Source organism: Fomitopsis serialis (genome assembly GCF_022376445.1).
Source record: "Fomitopsis serialis strain Sig1Antser10 chromosome Unknown B0H18scaffold_20, whole genome shotgun sequence".
NCBI lineage: Eukaryota > Fungi > Basidiomycota > Agaricomycetes > Polyporales > Fomitopsidaceae > Fomitopsis > Fomitopsis serialis.
The window spans coordinates 225040-241207 of NW_025954980.1; the positions used below are offsets into that span (position 1 = coordinate 225040).

At 53.6% G+C, this 16168-nt stretch overlaps 5 protein-coding genes across 5 annotated transcripts; 3 read left to right on the forward strand and 2 right to left on the reverse strand.

Moving 5' to 3' along the window:
• Window positions 1–1341: 1341 nt before the first annotated feature.
• Window positions 1342–2088, forward strand: B0H18DRAFT_1117435 (uncharacterized protein; the record flags this gene model as incomplete). Its single annotated transcript, XM_048033586.1, has 5 exons — window positions 1342–1396; window positions 1446–1461; window positions 1517–1565; window positions 1620–1651; window positions 1716–2088. 5 exons carry the CDS (start codon window positions 1342–1344, stop codon window positions 2086–2088), a joined length of 525 nt encoding a protein of 174 aa, XP_047895389.1.
• Window positions 2089–4000: 1912 nt separating this feature from the next.
• B0H18DRAFT_1153252 (iron permease) lies at window positions 4001–7081 on the reverse strand (the record flags this gene model as incomplete). Its single annotated transcript, XM_048035745.1, has 12 exons — window positions 6415–7081; window positions 6228–6353; window positions 6066–6198; window positions 5907–6012; window positions 5773–5852; window positions 5610–5718; window positions 5384–5552; window positions 5244–5331; window positions 4887–5189; window positions 4771–4832; window positions 4416–4749; window positions 4001–4134 (listed from the first exon to the last, which is right to left on the reverse strand). Exons 1-12 carry the CDS (start codon window positions 6592–6594, stop codon window positions 4001–4003), a joined length of 1824 nt encoding a protein of 607 aa, XP_047895390.1. The 5' UTR covers window positions 6595–7081.
• Window positions 7082–8452: 1371 nt separating this feature from the next.
• On the forward strand, window positions 8453–10618 carry B0H18DRAFT_996992 (uncharacterized protein; the record flags this gene model as incomplete). Its single annotated transcript, XM_048045445.1, has 4 exons — window positions 8453–8620; window positions 8675–9073; window positions 9133–10515; window positions 10564–10618. 3 exons carry the CDS (start codon window positions 8453–8455, stop codon window positions 10381–10383), a joined length of 1818 nt encoding a protein of 605 aa, XP_047895391.1. The 3' UTR covers window positions 10384–10515; window positions 10564–10618.
• Window positions 10603–12073, reverse strand: B0H18DRAFT_906175 (proline-specific peptidase). Its single transcript, XM_048041501.1, has 2 exons — window positions 11208–12073; window positions 10603–11142 (listed from the first exon to the last, which is right to left on the reverse strand). The coding sequence occupies exons 1-2, from the start codon at window positions 11855–11857 to the stop codon at window positions 10887–10889; spliced, it is 906 nt and encodes a 301-aa protein (XP_047895392.1). The 5' UTR covers window positions 11858–12073; the 3' UTR covers window positions 10603–10886.
• A 1533-nt stretch (window positions 12074–13606) lies between these two features.
• B0H18DRAFT_209709 (uncharacterized protein) lies at window positions 13607–14637 on the forward strand. Its single transcript, XM_048037132.1, has 5 exons — window positions 13607–13621; window positions 13699–13960; window positions 14013–14120; window positions 14179–14284; window positions 14340–14637. Exons 2-5 carry the CDS (start codon window positions 13861–13863, stop codon window positions 14377–14379), a joined length of 354 nt encoding a protein of 117 aa, XP_047895393.1. The 5' UTR covers window positions 13607–13621; window positions 13699–13860; the 3' UTR covers window positions 14380–14637.
• Window positions 14638–16168: the final 1531 nt, after the last annotated feature.

Genomic DNA, 16168 nt, shown 5'->3' on the forward strand with positions numbered 1-16168 from the left:
CGGTTGTCACTGTGTACTGATCTCTAGTACTCCCTCAGGCATATGTGTTCAGTAGCGCCGAGGGCAGCAGTCAAGGCGATATATGAGCCAGAGGCTTCGCGTTGATTCATGTAGCCTTCGTCAGAATGATTGATACATCAAACAAGTCCTGGAAGTCAAGTAGTACGGGTGAGCTGGAGGGCTCTTAACGCACATACGAACTGTACTAACTAGATGCCACGTTGCTCTTGCTCAATGATAGTCCTCGAAAGCTCGAACGTATAAGTACTGACAGTGTTCAGAGATCTCTAGCGCAATAACATGATGCTTGATCCACAGTACCCTCAACTCATGGATGAGGTACATTGTGCTAGGCGGGCTATGTGCGTAATCATTATATTTCTCCCCTTTCCTGCGTATATTGATGTGGTCTCAACTAGCGTGCCCCGTAACTGTTGCGTAGCAGCAATGCTGAGTAAGTTGATCTCACCACAATCATACGAACATCACCCGCGGAACCTTCTCACCTGTCACCATTGCAGCACTGCTCATGTATGAGCACACCCTCTTCGCCGCACAAGAAGCGAGGCTGATGTTCTCGAGAAGGCCTTCGCTGGCGACTGGACTCTACGCCTTGATGAATGTGTTAACCTTCGTCTATCTGGTTGTGCACGCTGTGGTCATCTGGGACCTCGGATGCGGAGTAAGCCTATCATTTATTTTACCGATTCAAAGCTCTAATTTACGACTCCTATACTAATACAGAGGTCGGTGTTTTTAGCACAACAAAATGTCTATTCGTGTGCTGAACTTCTATTTCAACAGTGCATATCACCTCACTATTGCCGCAATAATCATCGGCTCTGTCCTGTTTTTCATATACGGAGGTATCCGCCTCTGGTTGCTTCCTGGCCTCTATTCTGACTGGAGTCAATAGTTATTGCAGCCCTTTGCGTCTATGCCATCAACGGCCGTCATTACCCATTGCCACTCCTCATCTTGTTGATTTTCGTTGCTGGCCTGGTAGTAAGAATAGTGCGTCATTCTTCTTCTGATATCATCTTACCTGGTCTCATCTACAAGGATAGTACAACTGTGCCCACCTATCTGCTGTGCCGAGTCATACGGGCTCAGCCTGTGTTGTCGTGTCCAGCATCCCTAAAGAGATTAACAAGTTGGTATATCTGTCATGCGAAGAAAGTCATTTACTGACAGTCAGGACCAGACGTGCGACCTTTCTCTTCCCATACCACATCTCATTGACAATATCCTCTAGTCGAGATCGTCCTGCGAGTCTGTGATGTGTTGGCAGAGACTCTGGTGATATGCGTTACTTGGTACCACACATTCACCGTGCGCAGAATGGCTCTAGCCGTCCATCAAAAGGCGACATTGACAACCCTGTTGTTGAGGGATGGTGCGTGTCGAATTATAAAACAGCAACTTTCCCACTTAACGATCCCCAGGGACTATATACTTCAGGTAATGGTCGTGGAATCAATGTTTCGCAGACGGTGGTGACTCATGGGTAGACCAGTGTGCTGTTGGCGTTGAATGTGGCCGGGGCTGTGCTGTACACCACAGACGTAGGTGCTGAGCGCAAACTCCTGGAAGTACTCGGGTACTGACAATCATCATAGATCTTCAGAGACTTTTCGCTGATCTTCCACACGTACGTAATGCATCGCTGTCCTAGATAAAAGCAGCGACTCTGATGAGCTCACGCGCCACAATAGGATCAGCACCATTTTGCTATCGCGCTTCTTCCTCAACCTTCGGGACGCCGTCTTGGTTCCATCCATGCCATCGCACCCGTCGCAGATATGCAGCGACCTCGAATTCAGTGGGGTGCTCGGTAACATCGGTGGCTCCCTTGCTTTCAATGAGGCGGAAACCGACGACGAGGCGATGGAAGATAGCGACAATGAAGGCGAGCTGGGCCGCAAGCACCAACGGGCCACAGATCAGAGTGAACCCGACGAGGGCATATTCGGAGAAAGTTCCTTGGATTTTGTCCGCTCGAGATCACCCCGGGGCGACGTGGACAGTCTCTTGTCTAACTCCGTGATTTTGTACGTCGAGACCCTAGTTCCTGATACCCTTCCTTAGCTCTTGCTTCCATTCTACATGAATTGTTGGACTTTTAGTAGAACGTACAGTGCGATTGTATTCCGTACATTTTTCCCGAGGTGTCGTTGTGGAAGTTAACGATGAATTTGTGTACTAGGCAGAGTCGACAGCGCGTTGTTCGGGTCCACTCTCGGTACTCACCACCAGGCTCTCTACGCTCGAGCCTCTGCAATCCAGGTTCTCCCATCTAACTGCAGGCTTCGGTGGCAACGGTGATTGTACTGAGAGCTAGTACAAGGATTTTAGTGTACTCGTCGGATCTGTCCCATCTTGACTTGGTGGATGACATGGTTATGTACAAAATGGACACCGACATTGGTATTAGCGCAAACGGTTGCTCTACAGAGGCCTTGTACAGGATGGATGGAGCCTGGATGAGAGGTTCCCAGACCGTCACAGCTATCGATCGACGACGTGATAGATCCAATATTGCAATCACATATCCACACTGATCATAAGAGATCGTCCTGTAAATGTGACATGAGTCGGCATACGGAGTCAACATTGATATTGAGACCTTACCCAATCCGCGTATTGCTGCGTCCAACTACTCAGGAGGCGCTCACGCCGTCGCATAATTCGATCGACAAAACCCTCTCGTGTCGCGTCTTGCTCCAGCTCCTCCACAATACCCTTTTGCACGACCACATAGGACATGTGCATCGCAGCGAAGGGCCAGTATTGCACGGAAATTTCTCCGCTACCAGAGTTCGTATGAGGTGACGTCTCAGGTAACCTCGTCGAGCTCAGACTGGATCCCGAGGAGGAGAACCTCGTCGCTCTCTGTTACGAACGCCGCGAAATACATCCCGGTGTCCTCCTTGGGAAGTATCACCTCTCCCTCGGGTGTCACTTCTGGTGCCAGACGTATGGGCCGTACATCGATTAAACGATGTTCGCCTATCTTCGGATACCAAATACGTGTCGTGTCCTGGACGGCCAGCATGGTTTGGCGACAGACAGACGCCAGATTCATCAGATCCTCGTCGTCCGTCCAATGAATGACTAGAAGGAGAAGCTCGGGGGGCAAGTGTAAGAGGGAGCCTCGTGCGACGCGGGGAGGAGAACGTGGTGCGCGTATGTCATGTCCGTTCATTTGGCCTTGAAGACGAGTGAGATTCATCCAGGCCAGCGAAGGAGAACGTGATTGGCCAAAACGCACGAGAGAACCGATAGCAGGATTCGACCGTGTCAATCCGCTTTTAGAATCGACAGTGACGCTGAGGATACGCGCCACGCTTCGAATGGTTGGTTTCGTGCATTGTCAATATGTAGGATGACGACCGTGTCGTGGGACACGAGAGCGCCAAAAATGGTGTGTGCAGAGGCCTTTATTGGAGAGTAAGTCGTGGCGATCACCCGCAAGATACTATGAGGGCCCTGACACCAAGTCATCAGCGCGACATGCCTGTACGAAGAAGTCATCTCGTGGCCAGGACGTTCGGAACTGCGTCCGAGAGGAAAGATGAACGGAGGAGATGGTAGGTAGGCTTCCGACTGATACACCATCGGGTTTGACGTGTACCAAGCGAGACAGACAAGCCTGGTCCTGCGCACTGTGCGCCATTCCTCCTGGCCATGGTCAAGCGATAGCCAGCCAGAAACTACCATTGCTTCCTCGTGCCTCCGATGCGCCAGGCATTCCGCTACCACCTCGTACAGACGGGTACACACGGATGCACGTTTCGACGAGTGTACATTGAGACCAGAAAGATCCTGGTCCCAAGGCCCGGAATTGTGCCCAGCAGCTGAGAACGAAGGGACCATCGACGCTAGTACTTCTGAGTAGATGGGATGAAGCAGAGAGGAGTCGGTCGACTGTAATCAAGTGGTACCGGTAAGGTACCAACGGCGCTCCCGGGCCGTTACGTGTTAGCTACATGTCGAGCGCTCAATGAAGTTGCGAATACCGCGGAACTGACAAGGATGCGAGCCATTCTAGGACGGCGAGCTCTCCCGTGTACACTCGCGGGAACAGTGAGCGAAGGCCCGCGCGCCCAGAGGGCACGCGTCGTTCGTGACGAGCTGAATTGCGAAGGTAAGCGGTACACTCAGTTTGCATTGGACGTAAGTGTCATGCGCGAACGCTTTCGAGACACCGGAACAGATGGGGTAAATCTTTGAATTGGCTACTGTGGCTGACCCAGTAATGCAATTTGATACATAATGTCAACGTCCGTTTTTCTGCCTGTACGTAGGATCGCTATGCACAAACAAAGTATGATGTTGCTACATGTCGCCTTACTATTCTCACAGACGCTTTAAGAGCTATACTGCCGTTGCAGTAGTACTTATACTGTCCTTACTCTCTACCTGCTGTTGCAAGCGCCATTGATCGTCCACGGCAGAGTGTAGAGGAACCGCTTTCATGAAAAGGCTCGAGACAAACCCGAGACCACCGATGGCTAGGAGGACTTCCCAAACGACCTTAAGGCTGACTGCGAAGGCTTCCCGGACCTCTGTCCGTAGTGGTTCCGGGAGATCTGCTATGGCAGGGATCGTGGCATACGCAACGACTGTCCCCTCCGGGAACTGGGCGATGAAGGTGGGCGGTAAGTGTCTTTGAAGCTCGTTCTGAAGGACAGTTCCGCCGATCGTGACTCCCCAGACCTTCGACCACCTGTCAGTAACGGAGACCATCTAGGCAAGCAGTGCACGTACCATAGCGAAGTTGCGCAGGAACATGAAGAACGCAATGGCGAGACCGTTCTGCGAAACGGGCACTAGCGGTACATCATGTTAGGAGATCGCGGATACGGGCCGATGAGACGACTTACGTGGCGCAAGTACAGGGAAGTAAGTCGAGAACGCCAGCAGTCCACAGCCGAGCGCACACGGTACGAGAAACCCGATGGTATGTCCGAGGGGTGTGTCCGCGTCCAAGGTGATGAGCAGACCCGTACCGACCATCAGAATAATCCAGGCCGTCCATAGTGGTGCCCGATAGCCGCCTGTGCGATTGACGAACGCGCCTCCGAGAAGACCAATGGGCGCGATGACCAACGAGAAAGACAGCGCATCTACGCCGGAACCGATCGGAGAGGCGCCTTTGCATGCTTGTAGGTAGACGGGAATGTAATCTGTAACAATTGATCAGTGTGCGTTGCGCACGCCAGAACAGCAGGAAGCCTCACAGATGACTCCGATCATTACTACTGGCATGAGGAACGTCTGCATGTAACCGCTGACTCCCGTGATCGTGGACAGTAATGCAGAGGGCACCTATCAATAGGTAAGCTCGGGACGCATGGACGCTGGTCAGAGTGAGACGTACCAGTGGATGTTCCGGGAAAATACACTCGTACATAATGAATACCACCATACCTACGAGACCGATTATAAGAGGTGCTAGCACCGGCGCCGAGCTCCAGGAATATTGGACGCCGCTCCAGGTGAGTCCGATGACGCAGGCAGCAGTCGCGGCAATGACAAGGAATGTCCCACTGCGAGTTGAACACGGCGTGAGTATGCGATGATATTACATGGAAGATTACACTTACAGCCAGTCGATCCTGCGTACCTTCTCCTTCAGGGTCCCTGGCGGTGCCCGGACACGCAAGAAGAGGATCATGATGGCGCCAGCTACTCCGCATATCGGGATGTTGAGATCTGTGCACCACTGGTATGAGTGCGTTTCCTCTCGCGAGCGTGAACTTTACTTACAGAAGAGCCACCTCCACTGACCCTTCTGAGCGAGGGCGCCGCCAACAATAGGTCCGATCCCACTAGCCATCGCCCAAGCACTGGAATGGGACACAATGAATGATTCATCCGTCATCGCCAGGGGTAAGACTTACATCCCAATCAAACCGTTGTAAATACCACGTTCACTGAGGGGCACGAGGTCGGAGATGATGATGGCAGTCGTAGCGGATATTCCTCCACCACCGAGCCCCTGGACCGCTGTCGCGAGATCATCAATGCACGGGGTGAGGGTCTAGCGGTACAGAACGTACTTCGTCCTGCAATCAGATGGGTCATGTTTTTCGCAGACCCACAGAGGGCACTGCCCAAAGCCATGATCGCCAGAGATGACAGGATCACGATGCGTCTTCCGAAGATCTGTGGGAATGCGGACTGTTGGCGCAGCTATCGTTCGACCTCATGTATGAACATACCTGGGAGAGACCTCCGCTAAGGGGGATGAAAGCCGTCCCTGCTAGCGTGTACGCCGAGCCGACCCATATGAACGATGAGCCATGCAAATCTTGAGTAATGGTTGGGAGTGCAACAGAGACAGCTGACTGTTCATCGTATCCGTGAGCGGTGCGGTGATCACTGGGTCAAGTGGGAGAAGCGACGCACCAGCTCAAGAGCAGTAATCATTGTAGCTATCCCGATACCAAGAAAGACGAGCCAGAAGCGCGCATCTAGAGGCTGTCTTTCCTGATCGACTGCCTTTGAAGCCAAGGCTAGCTTGGACTCTTTCGTGTCAGGTAGTGGTACAAGGGAATTATCGTGCGTGCCCGTGGTCATCTCGGCCATGGAAAGATATGAATGAGACTGAATTAAAATAGGGATAGGATAAGAGAAGTAGCCAGAAGTAAGATCAGGGAAAGAGTGCGGGAAAAAGGGCCTCGACGGACGAAGCAAGGGGGCGAAGTGTAGATGTCAAGTGCAGACAAGCTTGAGTTTCTTATTCATGGCGATCATGGGCCTATCATCAAGTGGCACGGTGAACGAGTGACGCTCACGATCAAAACACAAAGAACGCATAGCAATAGCACGCCCAAAATCATCCCTGCGCGCCAGTTCTGAACAATGAGACACGATCACTGTGGGCGCTCGAGCCGTCCGATGCAGAGGTTGACCGTCACTGACCGGGACCCCTTGCTCATCCAATGCTTCCTGTTAGCGATGCACATGTCCTGTATCAAAGCTACTGTGATTATGAAGCTCAGAGTGTGTAAACACATACCATCTGAATGAGGGAGCATGACAGGTCGGGGGAAGATGCTGAGGCGGCAGTGTCGGCCCGTCCACAACCAGTAGTAGTGTTAGCTCCGAGTCCTTGATCAGTTCGACAAGCGATTCGAGCTAAGGAAGGGCGTATCAGCGAGCTGTCCTGCAGAAGACAAGCACAGGCAGTGCTCGGTGTTGGAAACAATGATGCGAGGCGTCGGACTCAGGCTCGACATTCGTGAAGGCCCGGTGAAGGTGACGTGCTCTGAATTCCTTTGACAGCTGGCAACTTGAGGACCGGCATGACTATTTGGTCCACCACGTAGCGGGATAGAAACAACAGTCAGAATCTGAGAACAGTTTCGCATGAGGCGTGTCAGTAGGTGGGTGTTCTGCAACTCGCCTTGGCCTCGGCTACTGAGTACTGAGGACAGCCACCGGAGAGATCTCGATTGTGGCCCCGGCGGCGGCGCAGATTCCAGATTCCTCTACCGTTCAATTCACGTGCACATGACACAGGTTGCTGTATGTTGTCACCGGGGACAACATGTGGATGTCGGAGACCGAACAGGCTAAGAAAACATGGGTGTGATGATCACCTTTTTGAAGCATGTTCGCAGTCTGAACATCCCAAGTGAATGTGGAATGTTCGTTGGGTTTTCGTTGGGTTTTCGGAATTCTTGGGCATATTCGGAGCATGTTCTGCCAAAACGTCAAACATTTCTCATTTTCTTATCGGTATATCTGCGGGCTCCGAACATACAGCGAAGGTGATCATGGAACGCCCGTATTCTTAGTACTATGTTCGGAGCCCGAATCCCACATGTTGTCCGCGGTGTGTCGTGGTCACGGACTCACGGTGGTGTTGCCACGATAGATTCTATGTACTTACATATGCTGCATCGCCAGCTCAGTCCAGATTTACTATCGCATCGGTGTACGTACTCTGGGCCACTCAAGACGATCATCTGCAGATTCTGCACCCTGCCCTGTGTACCACGCGATGCCCCGCGTATACAGAAGCATTGCCGCGGTCCAGCACACCACACCACCATCCGTGCGACCCTCCCCACTGGCACACATCTACACCTTTCACAGACAGCTCCCGGGATATGCGCCAACACCTCTTGTCTCGCTTCCCTCCATTGCGCGCGAGCTCGGCATCGCCCACGTTCTGCTCAAGAACGAATCTTCCCGCTTCGGCTTACCAGCATTCAAGATTCTAGGAGCATCGTGGGCCACTTGTCGAGCTGTTGCGCGTCATCTAGGACTACCATGGGAGCAAGATGCCGTTCCTTCGATGAACGGGCTGTCAGCAATAGTGCAAAGCAAGGGCATCGGTCTCACGCTCTTCGCCGCGACAGAAGGGAACCACGGGCGTGCAGTCGCACGCGTCGCTCAGCTGCTTGGAATCAAATGTGTGATATATGTTCCGCGCGACATGTCCCATGCCACAAGAACCTCCATTGCGTCGGAAGGCGCTCACGTTGTAGAAGTTGGCGGGGACTACGATCTCGCAGTCCGCCAATCTCATATCGCGGCGAACGCCTGCGAGGGCGGTCTGCTCATCCAAGACACGGCTTTCGATGGTTACGAAGAAATCTGTCAGGTCAGTCGTAAAGCGCGCGTCATGTACTAAGATGATCACTGACAACGAACGTAGTGGATCGTCGATGGCTATTCGACTCTTCTTCGTGAAGTCGACGACCAAGTCGCCGAAGTAACTGGCAGAGGCACTCCAGACATTGTCATCACACCCATCGGCGTGGGCTCCCTCGGACAAGCGGTAACGACCCATTACAAGCAACCTGACCGCGAGGCACGAACCAGAATCGTGACCGTCGAGCCGGACACGGCATCGTGCCTGAGGAAGAACCTCCTCGATCGTCCACAAGCTGATACACCAGAGACGATCCTCAGAAGCCATACCATCATGGCTGGCTTAGACTGCGGCACCGTTTCTGCAGTCGCATGGCCGATCCTCCGAGATGGCGTCGACGTGGCGCTGTCCGTAGCCGACATTGAAGCGCATCGGGAGGTCGAGAACCTCCGCACAGAGCATGTCGAGATAGGCCCGTGCGGTGCCGCCCCCTCGCAGCGCTCCGCCGGCTCGCCGCTGAGACCGGCTCGGATCTACTCAAACCGGATAGCATCGTAGTCCTCCTCGCCACCGAAGGTGCGCGGGACTATCACACGCCCCTCGACACTACGACGACCGACCCTGTGATGCTGACACAGATCCTCACCCAAATCGATTCATCCAACCCCGACCTCAGCGAAGGCGCGGGCGCGGGCGAGACCGGTATCGCCGACTTCCTATGCGGCTGGCTCGCGCATCATGACTTCGAGGTGCATCGCCTCGAAGGCACGCCTGCGCGCCCGACGGTGGTGGGCGTCGCTCGGGGTAGTGGCGGAGGCCACTCCTTGATGCTGAACGGACATGTCGACACGGTCACGCTTGCAGGATACGCCGGGGACCCTCTTAGCGGTGAAATCAGGGATGGCGCTGTCCACGGGCGCGGTACGTTCGATATGAAAGCCGGAATCGCCGCGTCTCTGGTGGCTGCACTTCGAGCCCGTGACACGCAGACATTGCGCGGGGACATCATCCTAGCGCTGGTTGCGGACGAGGAGAATCTGAGCATCGGGACGATCGAGCTTCTGGCTGCAGGCTGGCGAGCAGATGCTGCCGTGGTGAGCGAACCGACCGAACACGGCCTGATGCTCTCGCACAAAGGCTTCGTGTGGGCCGACGTGGACATCCTCGGGAAAGCCGGACACGGCTCTCGTCCGGACTTGTGCGTCGACGCGATCGTGAAAGCGGGCCACTTCCTCGTCGCCCTCGAGAAGTATGGCCAAGATCTGATCGCTGGCCGAGTGCAAGGCTCAGCGGTGCATCCGAAGGTCGGGACTGGCACAGTGCATGCCGGTATCATCAAAGGCGGCGAAGAGCTCACCTCATACCCTGCTCTCTGTACGGTTTCGGTCGAGCGGAGGACAGTCCCGGGCGAGACGCCTGAGATCGTCGAGGGGCAACTTCGTGCGATTCTCGACCGTCTAGTCGAATCCGTGCCGGATTTCCGTTACTCCTTGCGCATGGGCGAATCCCGGGCGCCATACGAGATTGATGAAAGCCATCCGTTCGTCCAGTTGTTCGATGGCCACGCACAACAGATCCTCGGCCAGAAACCGATAGTTCTAGCAGGAACGTATTGGACGGACAGTGCTCTCCTTGCAGAGAAGGGGATCCCGACTATTCTGTTCGGTGTGCAAGGAGAGGGGGCCCACGCTGCCCGAGAGTTTGCCTCTGTCCGCAGTATTGGTCAGGTTACCAACATCTTAACGGACGTTGCGACCGACTTCTGTAAATAACGCAACAACGTGCTGACAATCGCATGATGAAAAGATCATATCGTCGGCATGCGCGTGGTTGCTGTAGCACCGCCACTGGCAGCAGTAGCTGCAGCCTACACACAACCATAGTGCGCAGCTGTTCGTTGACTGGTAAGTGCCTGTGACTCCTCCGCTGACGTCGTGATGACCAGCTCACAGAAATAGTCATATTTCTGGCTTATGATCACACCTGTGGTTGGGAGTCAACTCAGTCTGATAGCTGCCAATGACGGCGCTAGGGGCCAGAGTTCGTCTTTGCTCCCTTGGTAGTAAGGGCATATACACTCGTACTAACAGGCGGCACCCAGCTCGACTCTACAATAAGGCGCAATTTCTTGTCCAATATCTGCTGCTAAGGAGCATCCGACTTCGACGACTACGAAATATATCACACACGACACCGCTTTCACACGAAGCAGATCGAGACGAATAGGACACTCCTTGCACTACCAACCAGCACATTCAAGTTGTCCGTCACGCCTCTACTTATCGAGCAAGAAGTCGGACACGGTGGAAAAGTATCGCTGGGGCTCCTCGAGGAACGCGACGTGGCTGCTGTTGGCGAACTGGATCCACTTGACGCGATTCACCTTGTTGAAAATGGGTGCGACGCTCGCGTCGTGCGCTTCGTCCATGCGCCCATTGGTGAGCAGCGTCGGGGAGCGGATGGTGTGCAGCTGATCAACGCACGACCAGGTCCGCAGCGTTCCGTTGACACACATTTCAGACGGCCCGTTCCTAGATCACAACCAATGACCGTCAATACCTCAACCAAGCGGAACAGACTCAGTGGCGGTACGCACATCGTCGTGTATACAGTAGGGTCCTCCTCCATGGCGGCAAATGACTGCAGCAGCTCCTTGGGCCACGGATTCAGGGTGCAGAGGTGCTTTTTGTAGAAGACCATGATTGCGTCCTGGTACTCCTTGCTGTCCGTCGTCCCTGCTGCCTCATGCTGCTTCAACACCGCCAGTACGTCGGGCGGCAACTGCTCGCGCAGCTTATAGACGCCCTCCACCCACAGCTCCATCGACGGGGTGGCGCTCGCAGCGACGATGTGTTTCAAGCCTGTGGGGTGGCGATGCGATGCGTAATGCAGGGCAAGCATGCCGCCCCACGAGTGTCCGAAGAGGTCGAAGTTGTCGCCGATACCGAAGTGGGAGAGGAGATTGTCGAGCTCGTCCATGAAGAGATCCACGGTCCAGAATTCCTTCGGCTTGTCGGCGGGGTGTGACGACCCACCGATACCGATCTGGTCGTAGAATATGACCGGAATGCCGCTGGATTTGGTGAGCTCGACAAACGGTAGCAGGTAGTGATGAGAAAAGCCGGGCCCGCCGTGCAGTGTGATGATAGGGCGTACGCCGGAAGTGAGGTTTCCGACGACTTTGTACCACGTCTGATATGTGTCTTGCTCGTACGTGAATGGGATAGTGCCGGTGCGCTCTGCCATTGCGACGGCGGCAGCGGATGGGTACTCGTAGGACTCGTCGAGTGGCTGTCGTTCACCGACTCAGCCGACGTGCGATGCCACCGTAGCGAATGTTCTTATAACCTGAGTCTAGAGGCTTCTGACTCTACAGACGCCAAACTCCGTCAGACAAGGATATTCTGGACCTGCCAAGGCGCGAAGATTGAAGGAATTGTCGACGTCTGCTTGGGGAGACTAGCCGCGTTGCCCGGGGCCTCCGAGGGCGCCTTCCTGTCACTACTTGTCCGCTGCTAGTACCAGGTTCCCAGGACACAGGCTACTACGTACTAACGAGCGCGCCGGAACAAACAAATGCTTTCGAATTGCGTGCACCGCCGGTAGCTCTTACAGGAGGTACCCGGAAAGTGACGTCCTATGCTCCCTGGCATACTGTATAGATTATGCTATCATACTATCGGGCAACATCTCGTAGAAGCAGCGCTCAACGTCTTCCCATGAGTACGTGTGAGTACGTCTTCGCTGCAGAGATATGATCTAATCCGGGCTCGGAATGTACTGCTAGCATCACGAGCCACATGGGCCATTCCAATTTCACTCCACAAGGAGGTGCGCGCGCAGGCATCAGGGTGGTTCTGACGTGTCTCCGCCAGACACAGTGATTTCGCTCTGTTTGTCCTGTCTCGGAGAAAGTGCGTGCGTGCAATTGCCAGTGTAGTGCGTCTCGGACCTTTTTTTCGTTTACTCATGGCTCTTCCTGGCATTTCGACTGATCCTTTTCTGTTTTATATGTCAACAGAATCCTAACGAGAGTTATGGAAAGGCTACTAGCGACAGTAGCCTGTAACAAGCACAGTTCCTGTTATCGTAAGGTTGTGACCAGGCTTCAATTTCTCAGTGTCGGCCCTCTCTGGTCAGTATTTCGTCAACTATCAAGTTTAAGACTGGGCTGTCTCACTTCTACGGAGCTCAGGCTCGCGACGCTTGTCACCGTCAAGTCGGAGGAACACGGAGACGCGGCGCCCTAGACTGGTTCCGTTCAGCATACCCATGTGCTGTGTACGGTTGCCCCTCACCTTCTGGTGGGTCATGAGTTCATCTCTGGGCCCGCAAGATGCTTACTCGGACCAGATGTTGAACGTTGAAATCTCATCACTACACACTAAAAGCAGCTGCCAATTCCAAAGAAGCCGCTGAGGAAAGTCAAGGTGAGAGTGCTACTCCGTTGTTTGACCATTCACAGCACGATGTCAACGTGACGCGTTCCGATGGCTCTCGGAACAGTGTTCGCAGCTTGCTGACGGCCCAGCGTCAGCTTCTGCATCGTAGACCCCTGCATCACCATTGACTGGGACAGTGATGAACAAGGTGTCGCGCCTAAACTAGACGGACGCCCACCCGCGCCCGAGAGCATGAGGCACTTCAACCTGAAGTACGTGTATAGTCTCTGCTCGGACCTGTACAACTGAGCTTGATGGCGATCGACCAGATAGAGGTACAAACAAACAGTCTGCGAGGGAACGATGCGCGCCATGCAGATAAGCGTGGCTTTGTCGAGCGCGTCAGTTCCTCTCCTCGTTGTGTTAACATTTACGGAAGATCACATAACTGTCGATTGCACAGGAAGCATCACATTAAGGTTTTCGTGATTGGATGAGAGTCCATTTGATACCAACTCGGAGCAGGACATACGTCTAAGAGGCCCAAGCTGCTGCACCGCTTATGATGCAGTTCCATGGCTCTGGACATTAATCTTTGTCTCTGCTCCCTCCGCCGGCGCCCACTGAGGTAGGGATCACATCTAGTAATACGAAAGAGCACGAGGCTAACCTGTTATTGCTTCATTGCCTCCATGTCCAACACAGCGAGCACTATGTGCGCTCCGGGTAGTGCAATCTAGCCTGGCATCCGCCGCGGATGTTTGCGCTTCTTGGGAGAACTATAAAGTGCACCGGTCGACTCAGGACAATGCGCCTTGTCTCGGATCAGCTATTCGCGGCTCTCATTCGACTCGATCTTGTTGAACTATGCTAGCCACTTCCATTGTGGCCGTTGTTCTTACTGCTCTGGTTCCGACTGCTGCCTGCGCGGAGCTGTTCCAATGGTTCAGTGACTACGACTGCAAGGGTTCGTAGCTCTTTCTCATACTGTAGTGCCATACACAATGTACGCCTCATAGATCCCGTGAACGGAGCTTGTATCGCGAGCGACGGAGGATGCTGCACGCCGCCGTATCCTCCGGGTATCAACTCCGTGTATGTCTCCGCAACTGACGACGCCGCTGAGAGTAAGTGATTTTTGTGAGGGTTATCACTCCATGTGCAGTCATTCATGTTGCCCTGCAGTCAGCTTCACGATTTACGCAAACGCGAATTGTCAGAACCCCGTTGATCCCATCCTCCAGTACTCTGGGTCCGGTGCTGCGGGAACTGGCTGCTACAACGCTGCAAAGTAAGTACATTCAGTATCGGTAATCTTTACCCGAGGAAGCTTATACGGCACGTAGTGCGGCGGTCGGCTCAACTCTTGGTGGCGAGGAGGAGTGAAGTCCCCGTATAATGTAATATTGAACAGACCTTGCCATATCGTTTCATATCGCAGGCGGTCATGGCTACCAGACTTCTGATGCATACGAGGGTTGATGTGACTATTAAGAAAGGCGGCTGCCATACGACGGTAGCCCATAGTCGACTTGCGAGTCGGGCAGGACGGGCAACTGACGCATCGCCGCGGGCTTCCGCTGCCCGCTCCTGGAGCAGGTCGTGTTGTCTGGATATCGACGACAGGACAGCTATTAGCAGAGCCACACTACGCGGTCATGCATCTGATCTTGCCGTGGATCGTCCGGGGGATGCAGTGTCGAGACGGCGATGTCTTCCCGTCGGTACTTACTTACCTCAATTCACGATGGTCGTCCAGACGGCGTACCGCTCGAAGGACTGAGGCTGAGCTATCACAGGGTGCAGGACAAGATAATATGATGTGAGTTACCTTGATGATACATTGAAAATATGCATAAGGCCGACATCGTAAGTCACTCTATTATACGGTGAACTTATGATGTGACATGGTCACAGTAAGTCGAAGCCACTTACGCTGATAAAATGATGCTTAGAATGTGATGTCATGTCACACCGTAAGTTCACAGTAGTCGGCCGCCCCTTACGTTGACTCTATTGTGACAAAGCGTCACAACGTAAGTTCAAAGCAAGTCGTTGCGTGTTACGGTAATAGAAGCCTGTAGAAGTGTAGTTAACATCGAGATGTTGCGGTACACATATTTTAATCATATCCTGAACCTATTTCGAGTCGCCCACGAGGTTGTCTGGCGAGCGCTTGATGGCACGGTAGGACAAAGGATGGCCGGGACAGTCAACAACGGTCAAGGACGGTCAGTGACGGTCAGTAACCGTTAGTCAATACTGTGTAACAATGGGTACTTGTGTTGCCTTTTCCGCTATCGACGCATCCATTCTGAGGAGCGCGCCCGGGCCATTACCAAATTCGGTAATGCAACCGAGCACCCGCCGCTCGGACTGTCAGTGTCATATCAGAGCAGATGGCGGCTCAGCATATATTGCATTAGTTTATGCTGAACATATGCTAATGATATCTAATAGGCGGCAGACCGTCCTTGACTGTCCCAACCGTCATTGACCGCCACCGGCCACCCCGGGCCGCAGGAGTCCGGGTGGCTTCGCGGGAACTGTCTGTTCGGGATATGATCAGAGTGTGTGCGGCACCCTGATTAGAATTTCAGTGAGTAGATGGGTCAGCATATACTGTAGTGCAGACATATTCTGGTAAAAACCTTGAAGGTGTCCTGATACGGTCACCATTAGCGAGGGCAGATTACCCAGTTCCCGCGAAGCCACCCGGATTCCTGCGGCCCGGGGTGGCCGGTGGCGGTCAATGACGGTTGGGACAGTCAAGGACGGTCTGCCGCCTATTAGATATCATTAGCATATGTTCAGCATAAACTAATGCAATATATGCTGAGCCGCCATCTGCTCTGATATGACACTGACAGTCCGAGCGGCGGGTGCTCGGTTGCATTACCGAATTTGGTAATGGCCCGGGCGCGCTCCTCAGAATGGATGCGTCGATAGCGGAAAAGGCAACACAAGTACCCATTGTTACACAGTATTGACTAACGGTTACTGACCGTCACTGACCGTCCTTGACCGTTGTTGACTGTCCCGGCCATCCTTTGTCCTACCGTGCCATCAAGCGCTCGCCAGACAACCTCGTGGGCGACTCGAAATAGGTTCAGGATATGATTAAAATATGTGTACCGCAACATCTCGATGTTAACTACACTTCTACAGGCTTCTA